Source organism: Cervus canadensis, chromosome 20, assembly GCF_019320065.1.
Source record: "Cervus canadensis isolate Bull #8, Minnesota chromosome 20, ASM1932006v1, whole genome shotgun sequence".
Classification (NCBI taxonomy): Eukaryota; Metazoa; Chordata; class Mammalia; order Artiodactyla; family Cervidae; genus Cervus; species Cervus canadensis.
The window spans coordinates 22,329,973-22,356,712 of record NC_057405.1 but is presented as its reverse complement, the minus strand read 5'-3'; the positions used below and the strand labels follow the sequence as shown (position 1 = coordinate 22,356,712).

The window sequence follows — 26,740 nt, the reverse complement described above, 5'->3', positions numbered from 1 at the left end:
TACCAGCAGCTCTATGCCAATAAAATGGACAACTTGGATGAAATGGACAAATTCTTAGAAAAGTATAACTTTCCAAAACTGAACCAGGAAGAAATAGAAGATCTTAACAGACCCATCACAAGCAAGGAAATAGAAACTGTAATAAAAAATCTTCCAGCAAACAAAAGCCCAGGACCAGATGGCCTCACAGCTGAATTCTACCAAAAATTTAGAGAAGAGCTAAGACCTATCTTACTCAAACTCTTCCAGAAAATTGCAGATGAAGGTAAGCTTCCAAACTCATTCTATGAGGCCACCATCACCCTAATTCCAAAACCAGACAAAGATGCCACAAAAAAAGAAAACTACAGGCCAATATCACTGATGAACATAGATGCAAAAATCCTTAACAAAATTCTAGCAAACAGAATCCAACAACATATTAAAAAAATCATACACCATGACCAAGTGGGCTTTATCCCAGGAATGCAAGCATTCTTTAATATCCGCAAATCAATCAATGTAATACACCACATTAACAAATTGAAAGATAAAAACCATATGATTATCTCAATAGATGCAGAGAAAGCCTTTGACAAAATTCAACACTCATTTATGATTAAAACTCTCCAAAAAGCAGGAATAGAAGGAACATACCTCAACATAATAAAAGCTATATATGACAAACCCACAGCAAGCATCACCCTCAATGGTGAAAAATTGAAAGCATTTCCCCTGAAATCAGGAACAAGACAAGGGTGCCCACTCTCACCACTACTATTCAACATAGTGTTGGAAGTTTTGGCCACAGCAATCAGAGCAGAAAAAGAAGTAAAAGGAATCCAGATAGGAAAAGAAGAAGTGAAACTCTCACTGTTTGCAGATGACATGATCCTCTACATAGAAAACCCTAAAGACTCTACCAGAAAATTACTAGAGCTAATCAATGAATATAGTAAAGTTGCAGGATATAAAATTAACACACAGAAATCCCTTGCATTCCTATATACTAACAATGAAAAAACAGAAAGAGAAATTAAGGAAACAATACCATTCACCATTGCAACAAAAAGAATAAAATACTTAGGAGTATATCTACCTAAAGAAACAAAAGACCTAAACATAGAAAACTATAAAACACTGATGAAAGAAATCAAAGAGGACACAAACAGATGGAGAAACATACCGTGTTCATGAATTGGAAGAATCAATATTGTCAAAATGGCTATTCTACCTAAAGCAATCTATAGATTCAATGCAATCCCTATCAAGTTACCAACGGTATTTTTCACAGAACTAGACCAAAGAATTTCACAATTTGTATGGAAATACAAAAAACCTCGAATAGCCAAAGTAATCTTGAGAAAGAAGAATGGAACTGGAGGAATCAACCTGCCTGACTTCAGACTCTACTACAAAATGATTTTTTTAAATTGAAGTATAGCTGATTTAAAAAGCTGTGTTAGTTTCAGGTGTACTGCAAAGTAATTAAACATATACACATTTTTTTGCAGATTCTTTTCCGTTATAGATTATTAAAGGACATTGTGTAGTTCTCTGTGTGATACAGTAGGTCTTTGTTGTTTATACATTTTATACATAGTGCTGTGTGTCTGTTAATCCCAAACTTCCAATTTATTCCTCTCTACCTCTTTCTCCTTTGATGACCCTAAGTTTGTTTTCTATATGTGTTGGTCTATTTCCATTTTGTAAATAAAGTCATTTGTATCATTGCTTTAGATTCCACATAGAAATGATATCATATGATATTTGTCTTTCTCTGAGTTACCTTACTTAGTATGATAATCTCTAAATTCATCCATATTTCTGGAATGGCATGGTTTCCTTCTTTTTTGGGGGGCTGATTAATGTTCTATTGTATATAGGTACCACATCTCCTTTATTTACTCATCTGTCGACGGACAGCTACTTAGGTAGCTTCCATGTCCTGGCTATTGCACATAGTGCAAATGAACAGTGAGGTGCACATATCTTTTCAAAGGAGACTTTTCACCAGAATATGCCTAACTGTGGGAGTGCTGGACCATACAATAACTGTATTTTTAGTTTTCTAAGTAACTTCCATACTATTCTCCATAGTGGCTGCACCAGTTTACATTCCCACCAACAGTATGATAGAGTTCCTTTTTCTTCACATCCTCTCTGGCATTTATTATTTCTATATTTTTTGATGATGGCCATTCTGACTAGGGTGAGGTGATACTTCATTGTAGTTTTGATGTGCACATCTCTAGTAATAAGTGATATTGAGCATCTTTTCACGTGCCTGTTGGCCATCAATACATTTTCTTTGGAGAAGTGTCTATTCAGAACTTCTGCCCATTTTGTAATTGGCTTGTTTGCTTTTTGATATTAACTTATATGAGCTATTTTTATACTTTGAAAGTTAACCCCTTTGGGCAGCATCATTTGCACACACTCTCCCCTATTGTGTGGGCTCTCTTTCCATTTTGTTTATGGTCTCTTGTGCTGTGCAAAAAGCTTTTAAGTTTAGGTCCTGTTCTTTATTTTTGCTTTTATTTTCATTACTCTAGAAGACAGATTAAAAAAAAATTGTTGTGATTTATGTCAAACAGTGCTCTGCAGTATTGTCTTACAAATGTAACATCTTTAATGCACATTGTGTTTATTTTTGTACAGTGTTAGTGAACACTGTAATTTCATGCTTTGACATGTAGCTGTCAGGTTTTCCCAGCATGACTTATTGAAGAGACAGTCTCTTCTCCAGTATATATTCTTGCCTCTTTGTCATAGATTAATTGACCATAAATGTGTTGGTTTGTTTCTGGGGTTCCTATCCTGTTCCATTATCTGTGTGTCTGTTGGGTGCTAGTACCATACTGGATTTTGATGACTGCAGCATTATACTGTAGTTTGAAGTCAGCAAACTTCATTTATCCAGCTCTGTTCTTTTTCAAGATTGTTTTGGTGACTTGGGTTCTTTTGCACTTCCATACAAATGATAAATTTTTTTGTTCTAGTTCTGTGAAAAATGCCATTGGTAATTTGATAGGGATTGCATTAAATCTGTAGATTGCCTTAGGTATTGTAGTCATTTTAACAATATTGATTCTTGCAGTTCAAGAACACAGTTTATCATTCCATCTGCTTGAATCATCTTCAATTACTTTCATCAGTACCTTATAGTTTTCAGAAACAGGTCTTTCACCTCATTAAGTAGGTTTATTCCTATTTATTTTCTTCTTTTTCATGCAATGGTAAATGGGATTTTTTTTTCTTTATTTTCTCTGACATTTCATTGGCAGTTATACAGATGCCACAGATTTCTGTACATTAATTTTTTTTTGCACATTAATTTTCTATCCAACATCTTTAGCAGGTTCATTGATGTGCGCCAGTATTTATCTGAGCTATTTAAAATCCTGAAAGATGATGCTATTAATGTGCTGCACTCAGTATGTCAGGAAATTTGGAAAACTCAACAGGGGTCACAGGACTGGAAAAGGTCAGTTTTCATTCCAATCCCAAATAAGGGAAATGCCAGAAAATGTTCAAACCACCATACAATTGTGCTCATTTTGCATGCTAGTAAGGCTATGCTCAAAATCTGTCAAGCTAGGCTTCCACAGTATGTGAACCAAGAACTTCCAGATACACAAGCTAGATTTAGAAAAGGTCAAATAATATTCATTGGATCATAGAGAGAGCAAAGGAATTCTAGGAATACATCTACTTCTGCTTCATTGACTACACTAAAGCCTTTGACTGTGTGGATCACAACAAACTGGAAAATTCTTAAGGAGATGGAAATACCAGAATACTTTACCTGTTTCCTGAGAAATCTGTATGTCGGTAAGGAAGCATCAGTTAGAACCTTACATGGAAAACCTGACTGGTTCAAAATTGGGAAAGGAGTAAGACAGGGCTGTATACTGTTACTCTGTTATTTAACTTATATGCAGAATGAGTGAAAGTCAAAGTGTCAGTTGCTCAATAATGTCCAATTCTTTGCAACCCCATGGACTATAGCCTGCTAGGTTCCTCTGTCCATGGGATTCTCCTGGTAAGAATACTAGAGTGGATTGCCATTCCCTTCTCCAGGGGATCTTCCTGACCCAGGGATCGAACCCAGGTCTCCTGCATCATGTGAAATGCCAGGTTGGATGAATTGCAATCTGCACTCAAGAATCGCAGGAGAAATATCAACCACCTCAGATATGCAGATGATACCACTCTAATGGAACAAAGTGAAGATGAACCAAAGAGCCTTTTGATAAGGGTGAAAGAAAAGAGTGAAAAGGCTGGCTTAAAACTCAACATTTAAAAAATGAAGATCATGGCATTCAGTCCCATCAATTTATGGCAAATAAAAGGGGAAAAAATGGAAAAAGTGTTAGTTGTCCTAACTCTTTTGTGACCCCATGACAGCGGCCTGTGAGGTTCCTCTGTCCATGGAATTCTCCGGGCAAGAATACCGAAGTGGGTAGCCATTCCCTGTTTCAAGGGATCTTTCCAACCCAGGGATAAAATCCAGGTCTCCTGCACTGCAGGCAAATTCTTCACTGTCTGAGCCATGTGACAGATTTTCTTTTCTTGGGCTCTGAAAATCACTGCTGACAGTGACTGCAGCCATGAAATTAAGATACTTGCTCCTTGGAAGACAGGCTATGACAAACCAAGACAGTGTATTAAAAAGCAGGGACATCACTTTGCCCACAAAGGTATGCCTAGTCAAAGCTAAGGTTTTTCCAGTAGTCATGTACTAATGTGAGAGTTGGACCATAAAGAAGGCTGAGTGCCGAAGAATTGATGCCTTTAAACTGTGGTTTCAGAGACTCTTGAGAGTCCCTTGGATTGCAAGGAGATGAAACTAGTTAATCCTAAAGGATATCAACCCTGAATATTCATTGGAAGGACTGATGCTGAACTGAAGCTGTAATACTTTGGCCATGTGATGTCAAGAGCCAACTCATTGGAAAAGACCCTGATGCTGGGAAAGATCGAGGAGAGGAGGAGAAGGAGGTGACAGAGGATGAGATGGTTGGATGGCATCATCAACTCAATGGACATGAGTTTGAGCAAGCTCTGAGACAGTGAAGGACAGGGAAGCCTGGCGTGCTGCAGTCTATGGGAGTCGCAAAAAGTTGGACATGACTCAGTGACTGAATACCAACAACATAGATTTTGTATGGTTTTGTTTTCACTGCCATTAGTTTTCAAAATATTTTTAACTTTCCTCTTTGATTTCATCATTGACCGACTGTTTTTTTTTTTTTTAAAGTAACATGTTGTTTGGTCCCCTTGTAATTGTTTTTTTCTTGTTTCTTTTTCTGTGTTGATTTCTAGTTTCATGCTGTTGTAATCAGAAAAGATGCTTGAAATAATTTCTATCCTCTTACATTTGCTGAGCAGCTGTATCCAGCCTGGCCCCTGTTGCCCAGAACATCCCCATCAGGGAAACGGAGGCTGGGCTCTGCTCTCTCCTTCCCACCTGAGAGACCAACAGTCTTGGGCAATTTGGTGTTGCCATGACAACCACACACTTTCTTCTTTCTACTTAGCAGACTTAGCATTGTGAGATGCCGATTAAGTCCTGGGGAGTTGTCTGTTAAGAAGGCATGTGGCTGCTTGGAGAGATCTATGCGTCTTTCGATTTCCAAGTGCCCCCTAATGGCTGAGGCCAGCGATAGTCCTGCATCAGCCCCTGTGATCCGTGGTGGAGTCTGGCTGGCCTGGTTTCTATCTGATGACACTCTGGGGTGCAGCCTCAGGGGCAGGTAGATGGTGGTCACCAGAAGCCCCAGACCACACCCAGGTCCCTTCTGTGTGAGGCACAGGGTTTTCCAGCAAGCGCTCTGGACTCTGAAGGCTCTCTGCCCCCTCGGGATGTGTGCTGCCTTTAGGGACTTGGGGGTAGGTGTCAACAAATTTAAGACAATAGAAATTATTTCAAGCATCTTTTCTGATCACAACATCACAAAACTAGAAATCAAGACAGAAAAAGAAACAAGAAGAAAACAATTACAAGGGGACTAAACAACATTTTACTTTTAAAAAACTGTTGGTCCATGATGAAATTGAAGAGGAAATTTAAAAATACTTTGAAACTAATGGCAGTGAAAACAAAACCATACAAAATCTATGTTGTTGTTCAGTCACTGAGTCATGTCCAACCTTTTGTGACCCCATGGACTGCAGCACGCCAGGCTCCCCTGTCCTTCACTATCTCAAGAGGGAAGGATTTCAGATCTCTGCAAGGAGATCCAACCAACTGATTTGAAAGGATATCAGTCCTGAATATTCATTGGAAGGACTGATGCTGAAGCTGAAACTCCAATACTTTGGCCACCTGATGCAAAGAACTGACTCATTGGAAAAGATCCTGATGCTGGGAAAGATTGAAGGTGGGAGGAGGAGACAACAGAGGATGAGATGGTTGGATGCCATCACTGACTCGATGGACAAGAGTTTGAGCAAACTCCGAGAGTTGGTGGACAGGGAGGCCTGGCGTTCTGCAGTCCGTGGGGTTGCAAAAAGTCGGGTATGACTGAGCGACTGAACTGAACTGATGTGGTCAATGTTAGAGAATGTTCCATGTACATTTGAAAAGAATGTGTGTACTGTTTCTTAGGGATGTAATCAGCTGAAATTATCAATTGAGTCTAGCTTTTTATTAGATCATTTAGGATCTGTTTCTTTACTGATTTTCTGTATAGATCTGTCCGTCAATGTGAGTGGAATGTTAAAGTCTCCTATTATTACTGTATTCATGTCAGTTTCTCCCTGTGTGTTCTTAGTATTTGTTTTATGTAGTTGGGTCCTCCTGTATGGGTGCATATATATTAACAAGTGTAACATCCTCTTCTTCTATTGATCCTGTTAATCATCATATAGTATCCTTTTTAAATCTTTATGGCCTTTGTTTTAAAGTCTATTTTATCTGATATGAATATTGCAACCCTGCTTCCTTGTTATTTCCATTGGCACGAAATATCTTTTTCTGTCCTGATACTTTCCATCTATTTGGGTCCTTTGCCCTAAAGTGTGTCATGTGTAGGCAGCACATTGTAGGCTCTTGATTTTTTATCCAATCTGCCACTCTCTGACTTTCAATTGTAACATTAAGGCCGTTGACATTACGGTAATTATTGATACATAACTTTTCTTTTGCCATTTTAACATTGTTTTCCATTTGATTTGTATTTCTTCTTCCTTTCTTGTTTTTTGTTGTTTCTATTGTGATTTGATAATTCTTGTTTGTATTATTCTTGTTTTCTTTTTTATTTTTGTGAATCTATTGTTTGATTTTGATTTGCAGTTACCCTGTTTTTCAAGTGTGTTAACCCCTTCCTATAGTTATATAGTTATGACTGTTAGTCATATAGGCTCAAGCCTATATTCTTTAAAAAAAAAAAAAAAATCAACATTTTCTTACTCTCCTCACCAACATGTTTTGATTTAAATGTCCTCTTTTCCATCTTTGTGTTTATCCTTTTGCTGTTTATTGTGGTTATCATCACTTTCACAAAAAATACTTTTTAAAAAAAAATCTGTTTACTGGCTTAAGTGATTAACTTTCCAATTGTGATTTTCTCTTTCCTATAGATTCTTCTTTTTTATTTAGAGAAGACCTTTCAAAAAAATTTTAGGGTTGGTTTAGTATTGCTATATTCTCTTAGTTTTTGCTTGTCTGAGAAATTCTTTGTCTCTTCTATTCTAAATGACAATCTTGCTGGGTAGGGTATCCTAGGTTGCATATTTTTCCCTTTAAGGTCTCTGAATATATCATGCCATTCCTTTCTGGCCTGTAAAATTTCTGTAATCAGCTCACAGCTTTATGGGGGTTCCTTTGTAATTAACTTTTTGCTTTTCTTTTGCTGCCTTTAGAATCCTCAAACTTTCGTTATTTTGACTGTCCTAGTGTTTGGAGTCATCTTGTTTAGGACCCTTTGTGTGTCTTGTACTTGGATGTTTCTTTCTTTAGGTCTGCAAAAATTTCAGCCATAATTTCTTCAAATGCACTTTCAAACTCTTTTCTCTTTCTTCTCCTAGATTACTATTATGAGTATATGGTTCACTTTATATTATAACTCTCCTATATTGCTTTCATTTTTTTTATTTGTCTTTCTGCTGTTCTAATTGAGTGATTTCCATTATTCTATATTCCAGATCACTTATTTGTTCTTCTGCATTATTCAGTCTACTTCTAAGGGCTTCTCTGTTAGCTCAGCTGGTAAAGAATCTGCCTGCAATGCAGGAGACCCTGGCTCAATTCCTGGGTCGGGAAGATCCCCTGGAGAAGGGAAAGGGTACCCACTCCAGTATTCTGGCCTGGTGATTTCCATGAACTGTACAGTCCATGGGGTTGCAAAAAGTTGGACACTACTGAGCAACTTTTGCTTTCATTCACTGTCTTTTGCTCAGCTTTTGTCTCAGCAAATGAGTTTATAATTTTTCTCAGCTCCTCCTTACAGTTTCTGGTTCCTGTTTACAGTAATCAGCATCTTTTTTTAAAGCTTTTTATTTTGTATTGGGGTATAGCTGATTAATAATGTTCTAATAATTTCAGGTGAACAGTGAAGGGAGTCAGCCATACATGTATCCCTTCTACCTCAAGCTCCCCTCCCATCCAGGCTGGCATATAACACTGCAATTCTACTGATAACCTTTCTTCCTCTCCTCCCTTCCCCTAAAGTTCAGCATGTCCTGAATGGCTTGATGCCCAGCTGCTCAGACAGTCTCTGCTTCCTCCTGCCCTCCCTCCTTCGCTTTTCTTTTCTGGCTTGTATGATCTTAGTTCCTTGATTTGAACCTGGGCTCTCAACACTGAAAGTGCATGGAGTCCTAACCACTGAACCACCAGGGAATTCTCTCAGTAAACTTTAATTCCTCTGCTGTTTTCATTATCTCCTTTTAAAACAGACTGAGGAAGTCTGTTTCTTTGTTCTTTCAGGGGAATTCTCTTGATCTTTTAATTGGGAGGGGTTCCTCAGCTTTTTCATTTTACTTATAGTTCTCTGACTCTATGAGTTTAGAGGCTTCCCTAGTGGCTCAGACAGTAAAGCGTCTGCCCACAATGCCGGAGACCTGGGTTCGATTCCTAGTCAGGAAGATCCCCTGGAGAAGGAAATGGCAACCCACTCCAGTACTCTTGCCTGGAAAATCCCATGGACAGAGGAGCCTGCTAGGCTACGGTCCATGGGGTCACAAAGAGCTGGACACGACTGAGCAACTTCACTTCACTCATGAGTTGAGAAGGTGGTCTTGAAGGGCTGATTTACGTGGGTGCATCCCTGTGGAGACTGCACGGTTTCAGTATTTGGGGTTTGAGGGCTGACTGCGTGTGGATGCCCGCCACGTCTTTCCTCGGCGTGCAGGCCGCTACCCCCTTGACTGAGGGTATGCCCAGCATGACGGTGGTGATCCCGCACTAGACGGTGAACAGCAGGGCCGCCCCCGTGCTCTGTGGCTGTCAGCGCCCTGTCGTGAGCGGTGTCTGCTCTCCAGTCGTTGCAGTAGAATACCCCAGACCACTTCTGAGCTGCGGGGTGAATGAGTGGGTTCGGGGCTCTCTCACTGAGACAGCAGCCCCTGAGTATTCCTTCGCTGGAATGTCCACTGGGGAGCGCGCTCTGTGGTATCACCTGAAACCCGTTTTGCAGGCTCACAGAGGACTCTGTCTTGGGCACTGCCATCAGCCCTGCTTCAGCCGTGGGAATGCCGGCAGCCATCTGTGTCCCTCAGGTGCTTTGTTCACAAGGCCACCAGCGCAGAACCGGTGAAGGAAGGTGCCAGGGCCGCAGCAGTCGTATACCTGGACCCACCAAGGGAACCAGGAGGCAGACCAGACCCCAGCCTGCTTTCAGGAGCACGTGCCAGAGCTTTTAGGGCCAGACCTGTCCCAGCTGCAGGGGCACCTGCAGTCCACTTGGATGTCCTGTAGGTGCTGAGTTTACAAACCTGGTGACGGATTGCCTAGCTGTGTGTGTGTGGGGGGGGGGAGCTCAGATTCATCCCTTACTTCCTAAGCCACACGACCCCTGGGGGTCAGCTCTGATTTCAGCTCCACCTTGGCCTGTGGGCAACCTGCCGGTGCTCACGCACTAGCAGAGCTTGCAGAGGCGGCATTAGGTCATATGAGGATGCGTGGAGAAACAGGCTGCTATGGAGGCCCCGCCGCCCCCTCCCTCCTGCGTGTAGACAGTGGGGATTCAGGGGCAGGGTCACAACCGCTGTGAGCCCTCAGAGAGAGGCTGCCGCTGGCCCCACCCCTCCCCCTGCGCTCCACTTCACATCTGTGCTCACTTCTACTGCAGACCTGGGCTTCCTCCGCGTACACCCCTGGTTGCAGCCACAGCACACTCCATCCCCTTCAAGCTGTCTCTGTGCGGCCAACAGCAGCCCTCTCCCGGTCTGTCCTCTGAAATCTAAATTTCAGCACCCAGCCCTCTACCCCTCCAATGCAACAACGGCTGTAGATGGAAGCCAAGGGTATATGAGACTGTCCAGAAAGAAAGTGTGAAACAAGGACAGAGGGGAATAGAATCTTGGTGAAGCACATTAAGGGTCACCAAAGGAAGGGAGTGAAGGTCTATCCAGAAAGACAAAGCATCAGAGCAAGGTGGCACAAAAATTAAGGCAGAGAAGAACTTGAGTGGGAGATGGTTGCTAATTCCTACGTCTTTTTCAGAGACTCAATGGTACTTTATTTCAAGAATCATACTGTGTGCTTTTTATGAGTTCTGATTTGCCTGTGTCAGTAAACTAGTAAACCAGAATGTAACTCGTGATGAATTCTCACTATCCAGAATGTGTTCAAAATGCCCTATCAAGAGTATACAGCTTTCCCTGTATCTTTTGCAAATTCTAAATCTTTAGAATGAAAAACTATCTTTAATGCCAAAATATGACGTCATATGTTTTAAACTGATCAGTTCACTCATTTTTCCAGGACTACTTATTCTTGACAATACTCCCATTTATGCTGGAATGCAAATTTTGAGGTTAGTTATTTACAACAATGTATGTGCCTTAAATATTGAGAGATGACAATATATCTAATGGATTACTATATGAACAATATATCTGAGACACCAAGTAGCCTGAAATTTGCTCGTGAAATCTATTTCAATGGCACTAGTAATTTAAACTAGAAACTAGAAAACAAGCTGCATAAAGGAGTAATATTTAGTTATCAGCTATACTGTGAATATTATTTTTTGACAATCAGATACAGACACTTGAAAATTCCACGGTACTCTAGAGACCAAAAGGCACAGGCACAAGTGATTTATTATGTTTTTAAAAAGTGATGAAGGGAATATTAATTCTGGAGGGTTTTTTTAATCAACTCAACACTATTATACACTAGATGAAAACAAATCTCCACGAACATTCCCTCACAAAGCTGGTAGTTTTATATTTACATAGTTATTATTATAGCAATTTTAAATGTTAATCTATGATACAATAATGTTACTTCAGAAAACATAAAAAATATAGTTTTTAATAGCCATGCTCCCATTTTTGATGAAAGCTAGTCAGTTCATCCTAATGTTAGTCTGACACGTTGACACACACATGAGACGCAGCCCGCTGTGAGCGAGCAGCACCGAGGCCCTCACACGGAGTAGGCAGAGGGCTCGTCGTCACTCAGGTCGGAGTCGTCCTCGTCCACCCCTTCAATGACCGACTTCTTGCCTTTGCAGCAGGACACGATGAACCCGACGACGAACACCTGCAGGGGTCAACAGGCAGCGTGCTGTTTCTCAAACTTGAAATCTCCCAGGAAGTACTGACTTTAAAACCCAAACCCAGCCACAAATGGGCCAGTCGTGGTCACGGCATCCCTGGGACGCCCGCACTTACCCCAAGAAAGGCCCAGTTCCCAAAGTAGTAGGCGGCACTGAAGAACCAGAACTTGTGAAGGAAGAGGTAGGTCCGCGTGACAGTACACTGATCTGGGAAGGCAAATCAGGGACCCAGGTGAAGCGGTTTCTCTCTTCACACAGACTATGAACACTTTACCTGAAAGGCTGTTAACCAAAACTAAACCAGCGTTAGAGACAGGATGGAAATCTAGGTCTATCTCCAAAGCCCACTCTTTCAATCACCTTACTATAATGACATTTTTTAAAGTGAGCACCACCAATGTAATTCCTGCTGTTAGATATAAAAAAACTGTATTGGCTAGTTCAATGTAGCTAAACTAGAAAAAGCATTTTAACCTGGAATGCCAGACATGTCCTAAAACAAAACAGTTTTCCTGATGAAGAATGAAAAAAAAGAAATGAAGAAAGTAAGCAGATGTGGTTTGTATTAGCTTGCACTTTTCTAAGAATCCAATTAAGAGATTTTGGGGGGAACTTCCCTGGGGGTCCAGTGGTTAAGAATCTGCCTGCCAATGCAGGAGACCCAGGTTTGATCTCTGGTTGGGGAATTAAGATCCCACACGCCGCAGGGCAACTAAACCCGCAAGCCACACTATGGAAGCCCATGGGCTTCAGAGCCCAGGCTCCACCAAAGCCCATGGGCTGTAAGGAAGGTCCAGCATAGCCACGATACACAGATAAACGTTAACTGAATAATTAAAACAGTAAAGTGATAATACCTTTAAAAGGAGATCTTTTTGAGCTTAAGAACACTATTGAAAAGATGGCTGACTTGCTTACTCCCTGAACTTTAGACAGTATTATAACTTGAATCTAAGAACAATCATTTATATTTTTCCTTCCCCAAACACACACACACACACACACACAAACACAACGTATCTCTTAAGGAGAAAGCAGCAGACTGGTTATTTGATATCTGTGTGAGACTCCGTATTATTTTATCTAAATTCACTGTTTCCATTAGCTTACAAAGTCCTTTAGGTATCTAATATATGACATCTAAGGAAATACTTGTTTATTAAAACTGTGGCATGGATTTCTGAAAGGCAGCATTTGGTCCTACTTTATTCCAGTCTTCTCCCCTCCCATGAAGCTCAGCATGTCCTTCTGAATGGCTCAGGGCCCAGCTGGACAGGCAGCCTCTGCTTCCTGCAGGAAAACACGCAGTGTAGCAGGGATGCACCTTCTTTTCACGGGCAGGGCAGCCAAGCTAATGCCAACCCACTGAGCCCCGAGGGCCCCCCTGCACATTCCTCATTCTCTTTCTCAACAGAAAAGTCTAGAAGGAATAGTCGAAGCTTCCTAAGGAAAACCAAGAAGGACTCAAGCAGCAGTGTGGAACCGTTTCCCTCCCCTCAGCTCCGCAGTTCCTGGCCCCCACGGTGACGCCCTCACACCAGGCCGGGCAGCTCAGGCGGCAGCAGAGCCTCCTGGGCGGGAAAGCCGCTGGGCAGTCACTCTGCCCCCCAGTGACGACAGAACGTGCTTCACAGGAAGGTAACTTACGAAATTTGTCCCTTTTCCCACTAGGTTGGCCAGCGTATTCCAGAGTATGTCACAGAGTACCTGGCACTCATATTTAAGATGACTGATGAAGTAAACTAAATTGTTCAAAAGGGAGGTATTTGACTTAATAATCATACTGATAAATAACGCATTTTCTAATTTCTTTTGACTAAAATCTGAGAAGATTCCAAGGATATCAAAACAAGATGCTTGAATCCATGTTGAAGACGAAAGCATAACTTAAATGTCCAGCACGGGAAAGGAGGTGCAGACCCTGGTCTCACAGATTCGGGGTCAGCGCTCATTCGGCCACTTCTCTGCCTTGTGAACGGGCACGTCTGACCACTGACACTCTGTGCATGACCACCTTTCCTCACGGGCTGATCCGAAAGGCCAGATGAGTCTGCCGGCTGGCAGTTCATATTAATTTTCTTCTTTAAGATATAACCAAGCCCACGATAAAGAATACAGTTTTCAAGGGCAGTTCAAATGGTGCCAATAAAAACTCATCTTAAAATTTCAGAAGGTGACTAGTACTCCTTAGTACTAAGGAAAATACTTGCTTAGCTATTACTACTCTGCACATGTTCATTATTTTTCTGTTTCTACAGTCAAAACAGATACAAATGGATTTGGTGTAATTTAAATGTGTATAATTCAGTAAAAGGATACTTGCTAAACAGTAACATACCTTTAAATAAAAATAACCAACTTTTAATGAAGAGAGGAACAGGCTGTTTTAAAAAAAAAAAATGCCTGTTCACAATTAATTTAAAAACATCAACGGTATCTTTCATGGGTTAAGTACTACATAAGCTCTGCTGTTCAAGCACAAACCTGTTTTTAAAAAAGTTACTCAACCCTCTCAACACTGCTGATGCTCTAAACTTAGAAAATAAATGTTCTGTTACTCATTTCCACACCTAAAGGTATGTGGGCGGGGGGGGTGGGGGGGGTGGGAGGTCAGAACTAGAGTGAACTGGAAGCTTCAGGGCCAGAACAGGAACAAGACGGTGGCGGAACTGGCAGAGCAGGTGAGATCACATGGCTTTCCCCAAGGCTCTAACAACCCACTCAGTGACGCTTTAAGTTGGCTACATCCGCTGTTACTTTCTCCTCCACAAAGAGTGTATCTTATTTTTCCAATCACATTATTTCACATGTTTATCACTTCCATTGTTTAAAGATTTGACACAAGCCTTCTAAAATAAGAGGGGGGAAAAAAAAGGTATGATCATTGTATTCTGCTTTGTGGTTGAAAAGTATGTAACAGCTTTTATACTTATCCTTACATGTATTTATCAGTATATTTATATGCACATAAAGGGGCAGATGTCCACAGAGGAATTCTGGTTAATAATCCTCATGCAAATATTTTACGTTCAAGCTATGACTCCACACTGAGCAATACATGGAGGCGCTTCTCTCCTCTTCCCTATCTGCCCTCTCCGAGCTGATCGTCTGCATCACAGGTGTCTAGGAGATCTAGAGAGGTCTTTCTACTGCTATCTCAAACACTAGAGTAAGTATTTTGAACTTGGTTTAACCTTCAAAGTAAATGTGAATTGCTCAATTTAGGAACTGCAATCTAAAATCACAGGTGTTCAAGAGACTCTGGCTGTTATTCCTCAAAGGGACACACAAACTTCCAGTTAAACCAGAGAGGGCATGCTAACAATTAACAACTAAAAACAGGGGTTCAGACAAAAGCTTTTTTTTCAGACAAGGTGGCCATATGAAAAAGACCAAAATTAAAAGCGCCAAGAAAGGGCACGGAAGCTATCTGGAAAAAAAAAAAAAATCAAGACTTGACTCCTGCTTCTCCACCTTCCCTCACCTATTCTCACTCATCAAATGAGATGAACAACCAACAGGAAGCACAATTCAGCCTCTGTCTGTCACACAACAGCCTTTACAAATGTGCCCGGTAAGTTTATACACTTATTTCCTTTCAGACTGCCGGTTATGTCGCTGAGAGTGTGTGCTGACTGCCACTAAGATAACTTTGGTTATTAACTATAATATACAGCACCTTCTACTTTAAATATATTTTGAAAAACAACATTTAGTGCTGATTTAAGCCAATATTAAGTCACCATCATGTTACACCTTCACTTGAAATCAGCTTAGAATTAAGTCTATATTTGTGCTTTATTTATAAAATGAATCCTTATGATACGTACGTAATAGAGGGAAGGTATTTGGGGAAATTTATGTGCCACAGAGAATTTTAAAGCAATTTCTTTGACTAGTGACAAAAGAACTGGGAGAAGACTGGATTCCTTAGAACAACGCTTCCTTTCTCATGGCTGCGTGTGATTATGCTGACTTTAGGTCTTGCTACTATTGGATATTTATAAGACACATACAAATCTTAAATGTAAACAGGCTAAGCACCTTGGGCTTTACTGTGACATGATTAGGAATCATCTATCAAATGGCTCTGAGAAAGGGGAAAACATGCTATTGGGATAGAAGGAAGGCTAGCACTGGGAATCTGAGGAGTTAAGCCCCAGTTAATCATCACTGTCAAATGGATTCCTAGCATATGAAAGAGAAAGAGCATATAAGAGTATATATAAGAGCAGAGAAAGATTTGAGAAACCAGCAACATATATCCAGTAAGAAAAGGGAGGGCAGAAGAAAATTTCTAATTTAAATATTTTCATAAAAACCAAAATTGTAGGTTTATCTTGAAATTCAACAAATGGCATATAGTTAAATCATGTTTTGTTAAATCTCACCGCAGGCACTGAGTAAAAGGGAAAGAGCAAGCTAGTGAGCATCAAAAGTCACAGAAATTCTAAAGGGAACAGGTATATTCTATGAATATATAAACTGTACCAGGCTAACAAACCTAGCACTTGGCCACACGCTTTGCACTGAAAAATAAAGTCTCACGGTGACTGTGTTAAGAACCAGTATAATCAAACCTCAACACAAATTAAGTTTAATGTATTTCAAAAGTGCTAAAATATGTATTGCTCCTTTAAGAAAGACTGTACCTAATTTCATTTGTCCTGACCATATAAAATATAATTGGCCATACACAGCTTATAAAAGATAGTTCCAAAGGTAAGCATTAGCATATAAATGTAGGAACAATCTCAAACTGTATTAGTGAACTCTAAATAATGAGATTTTCTATTACTCTTAATTGTCCAAGATGGTAAAATATGAAGCAACTGCTTTCTATTACCTTAACTTTTTCATAAAATGACAGCAATTTAAGAGGTACAGTAGAAAATATTAGAGACAGAAAATGGAGATTTGGTTCTTGAGTCCGCTGTTTATATTTACTGTGAGAGTCTGGACTGAGTCATTTAACGTCTAAGTCAGTTTCTTTCTAAGTGTCATTGATATAATATCTGCTTGTGATGGATTGTGATAAGATAAACTGACCTTCTGAGAATTAAATTTAGAGAGAATTCTAAATGTGATTTTTAAAAAAGGTTGATGCTTTATGAGCTAGTTTCTTAAGCAAGGATCTGTAGAAAGTAGCTGAGAAGTCTCACAAAATCACCTGGGCTGCTTTAGCGTGGGCTCCAGAAAACTGAGCAACATTACACCTCATTAACTTCACTGCACTGTCCCTGCTGAACTTTCATCAACACAACCAAGACGCCACCTAGCAAAAGAGCTTTGACAATAAAGAGACTTTCTGTATCTCAAGCAAAATCCAAGAGGAATATGCTCTGATCGACACTTAATTTTCTGGTCTACACGGCTTCCCCAGTGGCTCAGTGGTAAAGAACTCGTCTGCCAATGCAGGAGACACGAGAGACATGGGTTCAATCCCTGGAGATTCCCTGGACAGAGGAGCTTGGCGGGCTACAGTCCACAGGGCCACAGAGAGTCGGACACGACTGAGGGGACGCGTGCGTGCGTGTGCACACACACACACACACGCGCACACACACAGCAGCCTCACCCGACACTGGACACACCACATCTGGCTTTCTCAGCTGGATGATACCAGCCAGCATCACTGAGGCCCTCTCCTGACTCCAGGCCCACCTAGAAACTGTGTGACTGTAAAATTACCTTTCCATACAGATTCCTTCTCTCTGGTGAGAAGTCACTAACCATGAGCCTCTAGCTGCTTTAATGTAATACTTCCTATGGTAAATTAATAAACTGCCATCTGGCTAATACTTTAGTTTACTCTCTCTTCACTTATCCAAGTCAAATACAGATGCTGGAGGTCAGGGTATGACAGGATTCTTAAATAATAATTCTGTCTCACCACTCTAACTTCAATACTGCTCTGCCCCTTTGACGGGTAGAATTGAATCGAATGAGGCTATTGACATAAAGTTATTATTACTCAAGTAAAATATTATAAGCTTAAAGCACTTAACCATGAACTATTTTAACTTGTTGAACACAATAGGTTTACGAGAACAGTCATTTGCTTCCTGTCCTGTTTCCCAAGACCTCATTAAAGTTACAGAACATGAATAAAGCCAGGAGCAACCTTTAACAGCAAACAGAAAGGGAGAAGGCCACTCAGTGATAGAAGACCTCAGCGATATTCTAGAAGATGGAAGGCCACACTTAAAAGGTCTCCAGTAAAACAGCTGGTTTCCCTCTCATTTATTTAAAAATACAACTTAAAGATCAAGAAACCTCAATCATAGAGTCCCCGTGATGAGGCTTCCTAGTTCCTGATACTTAAACACAAATTCACATAAATATGAATAAATCATCAGATATATACAGGAGTCTATCAGCATGAAGGGAAAGAATGAGATAAATAGAACTGTTCCAAGATGAACAGAACTGTAATTCTACTTAAATGCAATCATTAAGAAAAATGTTTAGTATCTTCATATACTGACAAGGATATTACATCATAAAACAAAGATGTTTGGAAAAAGATCAGAAACATAAAGTACCCCAAGGAAAGTACAAATGTGCTATATGAAATAAAAAATTCAGGGTATAGTTTGAAGATAAAACTGAATACATACCCAAGAATCTAGAGCAAAATGGTAGGCAGAAAATATGAAATATGAGAGGAGACAGATGATCAATTGAAGACATTCAGGAACTAATGAACAAAAGCTCCCGAAAGGGAAAATGGAGAAAAGAGAAACTATCAAGTTAACTTCAAAAGAAGAAACAGATGCACTGGATTTCTCACCCATCAGAAATGAAACATAGATGGTACAATACTTAAAAAAATGATTTTTTACATAGCACAAACTGCCCATCATATCATCAATTGTGAGGATGTTGATATCCAAGGACTTTTCAGATATATATTTTCTACAAAGCATTTCTTTTCTTTCTCTTTTTAAACTCTTGGAAAACTAAGCTTTGGGAAGGAAATCCAGAAAGAAGATATGGTTTCTAATGCATCAGAAGTCCAATGAACAGAAACTGTAACATTAGAGCTAAATAGCACAATTAGAAAGCAATCGTTTCAAGTAAGAAAAGGGGTCAGTATGTAAGGAGCAGCAAGTTAATACAATGGATTTCATTCAATAGATAAAGTAAGCAAGAAGAGACAAGATATTAGGTGATGTTAATCTTATGTTACTTCAGGAACATTTTTTAACAAGATAAAGAAAAAAGGAACAAATTCTAAAAAAGTGATTCAATTCTACAAATGCTGGCTGCACAAGACAGAAAAATATACTTCATATATATATTAATATGTTTTCTTAATTCAAGGAGCTGACATTCCTACAAAAGAGTACGCTAGACATAAGATACATAAATGACTATAGATTAAGACAGAGTAAAGGTCACACCATAACAAGTAAAACTGCTATGGGAATTCAAGTGAAAAAAAAAAGAAAAACTGTACACATATTTGTAGACTCAAAAAAAGGGTAAGATTGGAAAGAAACCTTGTAAGATGACCAGGAATCTGACTGATGAAGATGGCAGGAGTTGGCAGAAACTGGCTGTGATGTTTCCAGAACAAACAGTTGCAAAGCAACGATGGAAAAGATGACCAGGTTCAGAAAACTCATGAAAAAAGACTGGAAACATGCAGGGTGGGTTAAAAAGAGGAATCCTTCGATCCCTGGTGGAACAATGGTACAGGGGAACAGTTAAGGTTCCTACTGAAGGAAGGGCATTGGCAAATCACACTGGCTCTACCTTCAAAATCGACTCAGAATCTGACCACCTCCTGCAATTCTACCACCACGAGCTCTGCCTTGGATTCCTGCAGAAGTCCAGTTCGCCTTTGCCCTTGGTTTATTATAGCCTATCTCAGGGGCTAGTACACTATACCCAAGAAGGATTCACTCGGTCCATCACGCGTTTTGTAAGTTACGCTGAAACATGACATGCTGTAACAGCAACCTCTGTGCTTCAGGGGCACAGCTGAGCAGTGTAGACACCACTCCAGGCCCCACAGAGCCTGAAGTATTTATTAACTGGTCTTTTACAGAAAAAAGGTTCCCACACCCTGGTCCACATGCAACACAGCAGTCACAGTGACCCCCTGGGGATATAAGGCCCAACAGGTCATCTGCTCAGTCTTCTAGACTTCCCGTCTGAGCATAAAGGCTGAAGTCCTTCTCTCTGATGACTGGCCCTTCCCCCTCCCCTCCTGCCTCCCGCCCCCAACACCTCTGCACCTGCTGCCACCATGGCGTGCAGGCTTCTCTGCAGGCATCTGCCTTCCTTCCAGGCATCTGAACGCACTTCCCTCAGGCCATTCTGCCCAGATGTCAGCTTCTCAGTAAGGATTTCCTTTCTACCCTGCTCAACACTTCAGACCATCCCTCCTTCCGCGCACCACTTACTCTCCTCTGGTACTTTTTCTCCATAATGATTACTGCCTGATAGACTTATTTGTCTCCTTCTAAATGAGCTCCATGGGGACAGCACATCTGAGCTTTGTTCACTAGTATCACTAGCTTTGTATCAGCAGTATTTAGAATAGTGCCTACCACATAACAGACACCAATTAAAAAAGTTAACTGAAAAAGCAAGGAAAAATAGACGAGAAAAATTAAATAGTTATTTACTTTTCCTTCAACAGCTATGCTAAAGCCTTTGACTGTGTGGATCACAACAAAGTGGAAAATTTTTAGAGATGGGACTACCAGACCACATTACCTGCCTCCTGAAAATCTGTATGCAGGCCAAGAAGCAACAGTAGAATATGGAACAATGCACTGGTTCAAAATTGAGAAAGGAGAACATCAAGGCTGTATATTGTCACCCTGCTTATTTAACTTCTATGCAGAGTACACCACGCAAAACACTGGGCTGGATGAAGCTCAAGCTGGGATCAAGATTACAGGGAGAAATACCAATAACCTCAGATATGCAGATAACACCACCCTAATAGGAGAAAGTGAAGAGGAAATAAAGAGCCTCTTAATGAAGGTGAAGGAGAAAAGTGAAAAAGCTGACTTAAAACCAAACATTCAAAACCACTACAATTATGGCATCCAGCTCTATCACTTCATGGCAAATTGATGGGGAAAAAATGGAAACAGTGATAGACTTTATTTTCTTGGGCTCCAACATCACTGCGGATGGTGACTGCAGCCATGAAATTAAAGGACGCTTGCTCCTTGGAAGAAAAGCTATGGCAAACTTAGACAGCATATTAAAAGGCAGAGACATCACTTTGCCGACAAAGGTCTGTCTAGTCAAAGCTATGGTTTTTCCAGTAGTCATGTACAGATGTGAGAGCTGGACCACAAAGAAGGCTGAGTGCCGAAAAAATGATGCTTTTGAACTGTGGTGCTGGAGAAGACTCTTTAGAGTCCCTTGGACAGCATGGAGATCAAACCAGTCAATTCTAAAGGAAATCAACCATGAGTATTCACTGGAAGCACTGATGCTGAAGCTCCAATACTTTGGCTACTTGATGCAAAGAGACGATTCACTGGAAAAGATCCTGATGCTGGGAAAGATGGAGGGCAGGAGAAGAAGGGGTCAAAAGAGGATGAGATGGTTGGATGGCATCACTGACTCAATGGACTTGAGTTTGAACAAACTCCAGGAGATAGTGAAGGACAGGGAAGCCTGGTGTGCTGCAGTCCATGGGGCTGCAAAGAACTGGACACAACTGAGCGACTGTACAACAAAAGTAAATAGAATCTTGGAAATTTAGACATTTATAAATTTTAGAATTTCAAGACACACAGGACTGTGATTCTCAGTATTATTAAAACTGATATGTCAATACCTTCCAATGTGTTTAAATTGCAAACGCTGTTATTAATTTTGTATTCCTTAAATAAAAAGGATAGCATTCTAAATAAGCCTATCAAAATTACTATGATTCTAGGTGACCTCATTTATCCTCATCTTTAGACTAAATCTAACTGTCCTAAACTATCTCGTCCCCTCCCTCCAAATGTGCAGAGTATAACACAAAAAGACCATGTACTATTTTTAAAGGTCACTGCTCCATGTACTTAAGTCAGAGGGAAAGAATAACTTATATTCTCTCAAATTGGATCTTCTTGTTACTAAACTCCACAGAGCTAAAATTAATTAGCTTCACTTAATAAGGTATTAAATCTGAAGTCCATATTCAAACCTGTCTTTTAAATCCACAAAGGAAGAGTTTGGTACCATCTTCATTTCAAATTATGTTTATAGATCACCCACTTGGGCACTCAGCACCACAGCAGACATTAACAAATACTGTCATCACAGACCATCAGTGTCCATTCTTAACCTCAGCCCATAAGGCTAAGATTCTAATGAAATTCCTTGACCAGCTTCATTTCAGCCTGTTAAAACTAGCTTTCCTTAAAATGTACTTTTTATTTAAAACTATACATCAAACACCAAGTATAAACTAGTACAGTAACTCCTCTAATGAAATTGGTTTTAAACAGAATTAAGTCTTTCCTGCAAAACACATTTTTTTTTCTCTTTTTTTTGCTTAGAGATGAAGTATAGGTAGAAAAAAAAAAATCACCTGAATCCATTGTTGGCGATAATGTAAGTACTTGAGCAATACTACTTAGTCACCTTGACTTCTAAATAAAATTTCCTGGAACCAAGTATAAGTAGAAATATTTCATATTCCAGGAAAAAAAATGCTACCAAGATTTTGAGAATTACATTTTTTCAAAGTCTCAGAAACTACCCTTTTCCACTGTTACTTTTCAACAAACTGGAAGGAAAAAGGTCTTCTCTACAACCAATAATTACTGAGCAGATAGATGCATGCCACTATCTAGACTCTCACTGTTTTAATCCCTAAAAAGGCTTATTAATGTTTTTTTTTTTTTCTTTACTTACAGATAAAAGCCATTTATTAACAACAAAAAACAATGAACACTTATTTCTTGTCCTTATTCCACATTTTGTTCTCTGAGGTACAGCCTAACTTTTATATGCTGTCTGTGTGTACATATATACATACATAAATATATATGTATATATATATGTGTGTACATATATATATATGTATATATTTATGACACAGAGCTGATTTACACTGATAATTTCTGCTGTAAAGTGACTCAGTTATACATAGATATACATTCTTTTTATTTTCTTTTCCATTTTGCTTTATCGTAAGATATTGAACAGAATTCCCTGTGCTACACAGAAGCTGAAGTTACAATACTTTGGCCATCTGACGTGAAGAGCCAACTCAGTGGAAAAGACCCTGATGCTGGGAAAGACTGAGGGCAGGAAGAGAAGAGGGCAACAGAGGATGAGATGGTTGGATGGCATCACCGACTCAATGAACATGAATCTGAGCAAACTCCAGGAGATAGTGAAGGACAGGGAAGCCTGGTGTGCCGCAGTCCATGGAGTTGCAAAGAGTCGCACACGACTTAGCCACTGAACGACGACAAAACACAGTGGAACCTTGTTGTCTATTATTCTGTATGTAACAGCAACACCTGTAATCCCAACCTCTCAATTCACCCTCCCAAACTTCCCCAGCCCGTGGTGACCAAAAGTCTGTTCTCTATGTCCATGAGTCTGTTTCTGTTTTGTAGACAGGCTCACTTGTGTTATATTTTATACTCCAAATCTGAATGATATTATTCAGTATGTCTTCTTTCTTACTTCACTTAGTATGATAATCTCTAGTTTGCATCAGTGTTGCTGCAAATGGCATTATTTCATTATTTTATGGCTGGCAGTGCTCCACTGTACACAGGCACCACATCTTTATCCATTCCTCTGCTGAGGGGCATCTAGGTTGCTTCCATGTCTTGGCTGTTGTGAATAGTGTTGCTATGAACATAGAAGTGCATGCATCTTTTTGAATTATAGTTTTATCTGGATATATCCCCACGAGTAGGACTGCTGGATCATATGCTAACTCTAATTTTAGTTTTCTAAGGAACTTACTTACTCTCCTCCATAGCGTCTTTACCAACAGTCCAAGAGGGTCCCCTTTTATCCACACTCTCTGCAGCATATTTGTAATTTTCAATGATGGACGCTCTGATAGTTGTGAGATGATACCTTATTGTAGTTATGATTTGCATTTCTCTAATAATCAGCGATGCTGAACATCTTTTCATGTGCATTGGCTATCTGCATGTCTTCTCTGGAGAGATGTGTATTCAGGTCTTCTGCTCACTTTTTAACTGGTTTATTTTGTTGTTGCTGAACTGTATGAGCTGTTTGTGTATACTGGAAATTAATCCCTTATTGGTCACATTATTTGCAAATATTTTCTCCTATTCTATAGGCTGTCTTTTCACTTTGCTTATGGTTTCCTTGGCTGTGCAACAGCTTGGAAGTCTGGCTAGGTCCCATTTGTTTATTTTTGTTCTTATTTCGATTGCTTGGGAGACTGACCTAAGAAGACGCTGGTATGATTTATGTCAGAGAATGTTTTGCCAATGTTTTCTTTTAGGAGTTTTTTGTTGTTATGTCTTATGTTTAAGTCCTTAACTCATTTTGAGTTTATTTTTGTGTATGGTGTGAGGCTGTGTCTAACTTTATTGATTTATATGCAGCTAAACTTACTGACTGAGCACACACGCGCGTCCAACTTTCCCAGCACCGCTTGCTAAAGAGACCACCTTTTCTCCATTGTAGATCCTTGCCTATTTTGTCAAAGACTGGCTGACTGTAGGTGTGTGGGCTTATTTCTGGGCTCCCTGCTCTGATTCATTGGTCCACACGTCTACTTTTGTGCCAGTACCAAGCTATTTGGATTACTGTAGCTGTGTAGTATTTGAAGTCTGGACAGGTCATGCCTCCTGCTTTCTTCTTTTTCTTCAGGATTGCTTTGGCAATTCTGGGTCTTTTATGGTTCCATATAAATTTTAGGATTATTTGTTCTAGTTCTGTGAAAAACAACCAAGGTAATTTGATAGGGACTACATTAAATTTGTAGATTGCTTTGGGTAGTATGGTCATTTTAACAATATTAATTCTTCCAAGCCAAAAGCATGGGATATCTTTCCAAACTTTGGATCATCTTTAATTCCCCTTATTAACATTTTTATAGTTCTCGGCATATGTCTTTCACCTTCTTCGTCAGGTTTAACTCTTAAGTATTTTATTTCTGAGGATGCGATATTAAAACGTGTTGTTTTTCTACATTCCTTTTCAGTTATTTCATTATTAGTGTAAAGAAATGCAACCGCTTTCCTTATATTAATCTTGTATCCTGCTACCTTGCTGAATTCACTTATCAGTTCGAGTAGTTTTTGTGTGGAGACTTGAGGGTTTTTATATGCCATATGCATATAATGACAATTTTGCCTCTTCCCTTCCAATCTGGATCCCTTTTCTTTCTTTCTCTTGTCTTACTGCTGTTAGGATTTTCAACACTATGTTGAATAGAAGAGGTCAGAGTGAGCATCCTTGTCTTGCACCAGGTTCTAGCACACAGGCTTTCAGCTTTATCACTGAGTATTATGCTGGTCGTAAATAGCTTTTGTTATGCTGAGGTATGTTCCCTCTATATCCACTATGTGAAGAATTTTTACTATGAATGGATGTTGGATTTTGTCAAATGCTTCTTCTGTGTCTACTGAGATGCTCATGTGATTTTCGTCTTCCCTTAATGTGGTGCATCATATTGATTGATCTGCATATAGTGGACCATCCCTGTAAACTTGCAGCTTGACTTTTACACTACTTATGCACAAAACATAAAACATGAGATAATATACACACTCTTCCACTATCATCATGTGGTGAATATTCTTCTGTGAAAACATGCAAAGCTGTATTATTACACTGTGTGTAACGTATTTCAAGCATCCTCACTGATGGGTATATAACCAATTGTTGCTTTTTGTTTGCTATTTCTCATCTAACCTTGGTGGGATGTAGAAAATGGTTAGTATTAAAAAAGTAAGAAAATACAAAAAAGATGTCAAGATTTCTGAGTAAATAAATAGTTGAGGGCACACAAAAGGCACAGGACAACTTTTCCCACCCTATGACATGGGGGAAATGTGTGGAAAAGCTAAATGGAAGAGCGAAGGAAAGGAGCTCAGCCTTAGAACTGAGGTTTGAGAGGCTGGCAGGACATGCATTTCATTATATGTAAACCAGATGGTGGTCAGAAAACAGGAACAGAAATCTAAGATTATTAATTTACTGATTAAATTATTAAATCCCCCTTAAATTATCCAGCATCACTAGGCTTATTTATTTTCAAATGTCAACACTCCAAAACACGATTTAGAAAACCTCATCCATTTAGTAAAACTATATTTATTAGACTAAGTACTGTGAGGGAGAATAAGAAGGGGAACGGCAAAGAGTATTTATAAGGTTTAAGGGCCTGGGCTGGGCCCCTTTAATCAAGGTCATAAAAGGTGGAGAACTACATTTGGGCTACGTTTATGACACAAGTTTTACGTTGCTGGATGCAGTGAAATGACAAGTCTCAAAGCAAGTCTTCTGAGGCAACTTATCTTGGTAAGGAGGCTACTGGAGTTGTTTCAGTCAGGAGTTGTCAGCCATTTTTGTTTGTCCTCAGGGGTATTTAACCTGAGGGCAGAGGCGTGCGTCTGTGTGTCTGTTGAGCATTAGCAACATGATATTGGTGTCAGTTTCTCACATTTTATGGGATTCAAAAGCTTTTAAAACTTATTGAGCAACATTCAGGAATCATTAAGACTTTAGATAGTCTACTATGAATTGTTACAACAGAATGTCCTGGAATAGATAAAATGTTGGAGTTAAAGTAAATATGGAAAATATCCAGAAAGAGGGTGCTAGGTTTCTGACACTATCATAAGAAACAATTTTGGTTAGAATATCCTGTTTTAGCTCACAGTTTTCAAAGCAAATGCTTCACATAAGAAAGTGTGGAAATTGCTCTATCTTTAAAAATAAGTGAGAACTTTATAAGAATATCTTGAATTGTTTAAGTTGAATTGTATCACCAAATACAGAATATCATCTTTGAATTTAAATTGGTGGGTTATTTAAAATATGAAAAAATT

General features: G+C 39.7%; 1 protein-coding gene across 1 annotated transcript in view; it reads right to left on the bottom strand.

Annotated features, from left to right (window-relative positions):
* Positions 1-11,234: 11,234 nt before the first annotated feature.
* Positions 11,235-26,740, bottom strand: part of LMBRD1 (LMBR1 domain containing 1) — a 131,919-nt gene continuing 116,413 nt past the window's right edge. The window contains exons 15-16 of the mRNA XM_043439153.1: positions 11,830-11,921; positions 11,235-11,698 (exon numbers count right to left, since the gene is read on the bottom strand). Of these exons, the coding sequence (XP_043295088.1) occupies positions 11,582-11,698; positions 11,830-11,921 (209 nt within the window). The 3' untranslated portion in view covers positions 11,235-11,581. The remainder of the gene's footprint in view (positions 11,699-11,829; positions 11,922-26,740) is intronic.